This window comes from Triticum aestivum, chromosome 1B (genome assembly GCF_018294505.1).
Source record: "Triticum aestivum cultivar Chinese Spring chromosome 1B, IWGSC CS RefSeq v2.1, whole genome shotgun sequence".
Classification (NCBI taxonomy): domain Eukaryota; kingdom Viridiplantae; phylum Streptophyta; class Magnoliopsida; order Poales; family Poaceae; genus Triticum; species Triticum aestivum.
In genome coordinates this window covers 46,404,982-46,411,712 of record NC_057795.1, presented here as the reverse complement: position 1 = coordinate 46,411,712, position 6,731 = coordinate 46,404,982, and the positions used below count along the sequence as shown (strand labels likewise).

Here is a 6,731-nt window from a genome sequence, read left to right as displayed (position 1 = left end):
GCCAGTGGTGGTGTAGGGGGCCGGTCGGCGCCGTGGTGGCCGCGTACCAGTAAAGGGCAGCTGGCCCGGTCGCGGCGGCCGGCGGCAAGGGCGGCGGCTGCCCGTAAGGCCCGGCCAGGTAGAGGTGGATGCCCTGGATGGCGGTGACGAGGCCATTAAGGACTCTGGTGATCTCCGCCGGGGAGTAGACGGCGGCATGCGGCGCGGGGAGGGGCGGCGATTGGCCGGTGGAGGCCCCCGCAGTGGAGTCAATCGGCGCGGTGGAAAGCACTAGCGGCGCGGTGGAGAGCGGCATTGTGGAGAGGGCGGCGGTGGTGGACAGCGGCGCGGTGGGCAGCAGCTGGGTGGGTGGTGGAGCAAACATGATCGGACCCAAGCTACCTCATACCAAATTGGTAGGAGCTAGGACCCTACCGGGTCTAGGGCGTAGGTTGTAGGGGAAGGAGGGGGCTGGACGTGGCGAAGCTCGCGGTCGCCGGCAGCAAGGCGCCGTCGTGCGCGAGAGGGAGAGGCGGCGGCGACGCAAGAGGCGGCTAGGGTTAGGTCTCCCGGCTCCCTTCGGGAAGCCGAGCAAATAATGATTGCTACTTGCTTGATTAGATTGATACATCTCCTTTCCTTATATAGAGAGGTTTACTTGACTCCTAAGCAAATGATCCTAATAACGGTAAGATAATTGGGCTAAGCCCCTAATAACGATAAGATAACTTGGGCCACAACCCACTGGGCTAAGCCCCTAATATGCCGGTCATAACAGTAACACTGAGAGTGAGGATAATGACGAAGGGAATGAATATGTTGATAATGAGAGTGAGGATAATGATGGGGTGAGTGAGGATGACGAAGATGATCCATCAATGCATGATCAGCAAGAGACACAAATGCCAATAAAAAAGGAGACACGAATTCAAGTGGAAAAGTAGACACCAACAAGCAACAGCAATTTGGAGACCCGTATTTCTGAACGGCTAGCCAAGAAGACCAAGGAGGTCAACAACCTCTACCATGTTGTTTCCCGAAAAAGAAAATAATATAATTAATAAAATCTGCTGGTAAGTTTCTTCTTTTTGGTGTCTATGATTCATGATGATTACTTAGAAAATTCTAGCTATTTGGACCTGTTAGTTCGTAGGTTGATTAAAGCTTCTTGTATATATGTTCTAAGCAGTTGATCTTTAACTAGATTGTTGTACATTACTTTCTTGTTTCACTAGTCAACTGGTTTGCTGCTCTAATATACATCATTAAGGCCTCAATTGGCTAAGTAAAAAAGGGAAGTGGCTTAAGTTTCTGGTCTCATATACACAAGAAGATGAAGTGCATTAACTACTAGGCTTGGTCCCAACAAAACTAACCACAGAGACAATAGCATGAGGGCATCGATTTACAGTCTTGCACCGTTGGGCCATGGAACATCGGATGCCAAACATCAAGGCTCGTTGTACTAATATCAATACTTTGATCATAACAAAGACATGGATAATAATCTGTACAGGCTCGCCCTAAAACAAGTACATGCAGTAAATTTGCATATACTTGATGATAATTTGGTTTTGTAACTATCTACTATATAGTTATCAATTTGCGATATCTAAAGCCAGAATAGTCACTCAAACAAACATCCTTACTATGGGGACTTCAACATCTCAGCCATAGACTTGCGAACAACAGAAGGTAGGTGCATTTCATATTTTAACATCCATATATAGATCACATATACCTTTTGCCTGCTGAGCCAGCCAGATCTGCAGCTTTCTTGATCACTTTGGATAATCTGTTAGTATCATGCTTCCGGGTGGATTGTGCTCACTGGGCTTGTGCACGTTATTCACAACATTTGTTCCTTGTGTTTCCTTTTATGCTTCCTAAAATATGCAAGTTGTAGGGAAGTATCATCTCTCATATCCTGAAAAAGAATGAAATTCAGAGCTGAGTCAAAAGTACCCAAATACTAGAACTGAAATATGAGATAACAGATATCTAGTCTTACCCAATGGTGAGGCATGACACCAAGAATTGATTCTCAGAATTCCTAGCATTCATACTGCCAATTTATACGACACATCATTAGGTTCCAGTAAGCAAAATAATACTATAAACACACACTGCATCTCTATGGGTTTGTGCCCAAATCATATCATGAAGTAGCACCAAAATTTGATTAGTTTTTCCTTTTATCGACTATCAAGAATTGGTATGAGATTGCTAAACTTGTATACTGAATCTATAGTAAAAATTATAACCACACACACTCCAATGTTTTTTGTCCCCGGTAGGTATATTTATCACACATGCCAGAAGGGGAATGCAAGTAACAGATAATTAACCATGAGTAGCCTACAAGTGATGTGAGAAGCTGAGCAAATTACCCTGCAAGAATGGCATGTAATACATGCCGTACTCAACACGGCCTTGCACCAGTTACAGAGAAAAAGGAACATGGCTGAGAGCTAAAACTGTGTGAAGACTGTGTCATGGGGAACACAATCTGGGACCTAAACCTGACCATGACAGAGATAGTCCCAAACAATGCAACAGCAAAGGCGGACTATACCAGAACAATTCAATACCTAACCAGATGCAATGGAGTGATGGACACATAAAGAATGAATGAATTGCAACATAACATTTCACTGAAAAACTGAATATAATGCAATCATGCCATTCTATTTAACGAGCAATGCTCCAAGCTCCAATGGCAATCAGGTGAAAGTAGCAAGTGAACAAACTGAGAGGATCATCTTCCACATTTAATCATCCGCTAGAAATACTTGGAAACAGGAAACTGATGTATATTGACCAAATATTTAGTTATCAAGAAAACCACTGGATGATCTTTAAGAAAGAAGACTCGATAAAATACCAAGGCAATTCTTCAGTTCAGAGAAAAACGGAGACATGAGGCAGATCGATAGGCACTATTTCGACCGCTAACCAAAATGACACAATAACTTTAGCATCAACATGCTCGCCACTTCAGCCCAAAAGAATATTCTAACGAGTATAAATTTCGTACAACCATGAAACAGTCAGAGCTTCTTGATCATAACTTGTCCACATCAAAAAAGAAAACAAGAAGGCTCATAGTGGACCTAATTCATAATCATTGTGCCGGTAAAGGAAAAAAAGAGCATGGCTGGCATTTATACAGAATCAAAATGGGAGCACAGTCTGGGACCTGAGCCTGACCATGATAACCTTTCTTCTGCTAATCAGTACAAGTTTCATTTCTCGAGCTTATCTTAAGATTAAACACCACATGAAGCATTAGTGGTTGGCAACTAAAGTCAAGTGATTGATACAATACCAAACGATGCAACGCAAAGGCAGAATTATAACAGTACATTTCAATATCTAACCAGATGCAATGGAATCATGAAAATGACTGGATTGCAACAGAACATTGGATCTAGTAGTTAATACATACAGCAGTTCATGTTGATACGGAGAGCTAGGCTGATAAGAAACAGCACCACACTCAACAGCTCTCAGGTGAAGGGCTACGAGTTGACAGCATAACCGGGAATCTAGTTCATACATATTGCAGCTCATGTGGATACGGGGAGCTAGGCCGATAAGAAACACCACCAGACTGAACAGCCCTCTAAGTGCTGATAACATAATCATCTGGTCAGATAAAAGGCAAGGCATTCACAACATAACCCTCTAGTGCCGGAAAAAAGGTATGTTGAACAAGAGTCTGCTTGAGCACATATAGAGTAGAATTGAGGCCTCTGGGTTGGAAACTAGCAATCAACTTGCCATTGACATCAACCTGAAACAGCCAGCCATTACAACCGACCAGCACGACCAACTCACCGTCCCCAGGCACAACCATCACATCCTCTTCAGAGAGAGAACATTGACACTGGTGCCTGATCTCCGCGGCCGGCAAGTCAATCCGACGCTTGAAATCCCAGACCTCGCCTTGGTAGTCCCGCATCACCCAGATATCAATGGCTGTCTCCTCATCATTAAGAGACGAGACACCAAGCATATCACCCATCTCAAATAGTCGGGCGTGGTCACTGGCCACCGGAGCACGGATCTGCCGGAACGACTCGGCGGTGGTGTCGAATACCATTATCCGGTTGCCTATGTACCAATATAGGCTACCATGGAACAGGAGTCCAGGGCAATCTTGCAGTTCGAGCGGATCAGGGCAGCTTATGTGCCTCGGCGGCTGGCCGGAGCCTACTGTGAAAACGTAGATGGCATCTTGATCTTCACCCTGGTACAGCAACAGTCGGTACTCACCGGTAGAGGGGTGAGGATACAGCTCCACGGGGCTGAATCCATGAACCTGCTGGAGCGGAGCATACTGTCGAGTTGCCAGGTTGCAGATGCAGATGTCGTCAAAGCCGAAGGAGAGAACGAGGAGGCCGTCGCAGGAGGCCTCCAGATAGAAGCGGGGAGCATGATAGAAGTGTGGAGCCCTTTGCAGTCGCGCGACGCACTGGAACCGGTCGGCGGCGGCGACCCCTGCACGGTGGTCGAAGGGGACGACGTCCAGGGACTCGCCGCCGTCGGCGACGATGCTGTGGGTGTACTGGAGGGGGAGGGCGGGCTGGCGGGCGTGGTGGGACAGGAGGAAGCCGCGGGTGGAGGTGGCGCGGCGCCACGCGGGGCTAACGGCGCGGCTGCGGAGGACGGATTTGGGGGGCAGCCGGACGAGAATCTCCCAGATGGAGATCTCGTCCGGGAGGCCGGGGAGGAGGGGAGTCGCACCTACGGCATCCGCCATGATCGCCGGCCCGGCTGGGAGTGGGAGGGAGGTCAGTGGTGGTAGAGGAGCGGCGGTGACGGCGGGGGTAGGTCTCTTCTTCCTTCCTCTCGTCTCATTTCTCACGGATGGGTAGCTTGGGCTGCTCTCGAACGGGCTGGGCTTGGCCCAGGTTCCGGTTGCTGCTGCTGATTGGAACGAACATTAAGGCCTCCTTTGGTTGGTAGGAAAATCATAGAAGGGCTCCTTTGATTCAAAGGAATTCTATAGGATTTCTGGAGGATTGAAATCCTTAAGAATTTTTCCTATGTTGGTCCTTTGATTCATAGGATTGGATTCCATAGGAATTTTTTCTATGGAATCTTTTGTGCTACATTTTATAGGAAATCTAACATCCACTCCAATCTCTTTTTACAATTCCTTTGCTTTTCCTGTGCCATCAAACACTCCATGCTAATTCTGTAGGATTCATGTGTGCATGCCACTCTAACCCTATACTTTCCCTATTCCTACGATTTAAAAATCCTGCGAATCAAAAAGGGCCTTAGGAAAGTCATAGGAAATGAGATGACATGCATCTCAAATCCTATGAGTAGGCATAGGAAAAGGGATGTCCTTTGATTCACATTATAGGATTTTTTCCATTGAGTCTAGGCTAATGTTTATTTTTCTATGAAATGTGGAGGATAGGAAGAATTCCTTCATAGGCATAGGATTTCATTCCTACAAACCAAAGGGCTCTAAAGGAATTTTTCCTATAAAAATCCTATCCTATGAAATTCCTACAAAATTCCTTCAAACCAAAGGAGGCCTAATTTGTTGTTGGTAACCCGCGACAGTTTGAGAGCTTCGTGATCTAGCGAGGCAACTTGCCCCCTTTGTTTTATGCATTGTTGAAACTCAGATAGAGGGCTCTCGTGTAGAGAATTTAGCAGGCTCATTAGGCTTTACAAATAGTTTTGCAGTCAATAGTTCTGGTAGAAGTGGTGGACTCGGTGTCTTTTGGAATGATGAAATAAAGCTAGTGGTTGATGGCTACTCCAAGTATCATATTAATGTTGTTATTGATGATTTGGCACATGTAAAATCAAGGGTCACCTTTGTCTATGGGGAGGCCCAAACAGCGGAGAGATACAGAACCTGGGACATGTTACTCAGCATAGTTGGTGCAAATGATCTGCCATGGCTGGTCATGGGAGATTTCAACGAGGTGCTACACTCGCACGAGCATGATGGAGTTGCAAACAGAAGTCAGGCGCAGATGGACGCGTTCAGAGATGCACTGAACACGTGTGGCTTGTCAAATATAGGATATAAGGGGATCAACTGGACTTTTGAGAAAAAAGTGACAGGAGGTACTTACACCAGAGTATGACTGGATAGATGTGTCGCTAACCCGGCATGGTCGCTGGCCTTTCCAATGGCATCCTTAGAACATAAACATGTGGTTTCTTCGGATCATATACCAATCTTTCTTCAGCTCAACCCGTTGCATGCAGGTGCACGAGGACCGAGGCGCTTCAGGTACGAGATGTGCTGGGAGCGAGACCCCATGCATGCGGATGTAATTGGTGAGGGGTGGGCCTCACAGAATCTGGAACAGGGCCGACCGCTGGAGCGGGTCCGACATAAACTGCAGCAGGTGTCGGGGGATCTGTCAGCTTGGGATCGTGAGCACTTCGGAAACGTCAGACGACAGATTGCACAGTTGCAGCGCCAGCTACAGGAGTTGCGCGGTCTCCCAGGTAGATCCGGTCCTAATCATTTGGAGTTGAAAATAACAGAAAACCTGGTTGAACTATATCACCGCGAAGAAATTTTATGGCGACAGAGGGCGCGTCTCGAGTGGCTGATGCATGGAGATAAAAATACATACTTCTTTCACTTATGTGCAAGTAGGAGGAGACGGAAAAATCTAATCAAGGCTCTGCAAAAGGAGTCGGGCGAGATCACGGAGGACATAGAGGAGATGGAAGAATTGACCACCACTTTTTATAAGGACTTGTAC

General features: G+C 46.7%; 1 protein-coding gene across 1 annotated transcript; it reads right to left on the bottom strand.

Annotated features, from left to right (window-relative positions):
• Window positions 1-3,486: 3,486 nt before the first annotated feature.
• On the bottom strand, window positions 3,487-4,621 carry LOC123105944 (uncharacterized; the record flags this gene model as incomplete). The annotated part of the gene is given in 1 exon segment (XM_044528133.1): window positions 3,487-4,621. A coding segment is annotated over 1 exon segment (990 nt), but the record flags the coding sequence as incomplete, so codon positions are not given.
• Window positions 4,622-6,731: the final 2,110 nt, after the last annotated feature.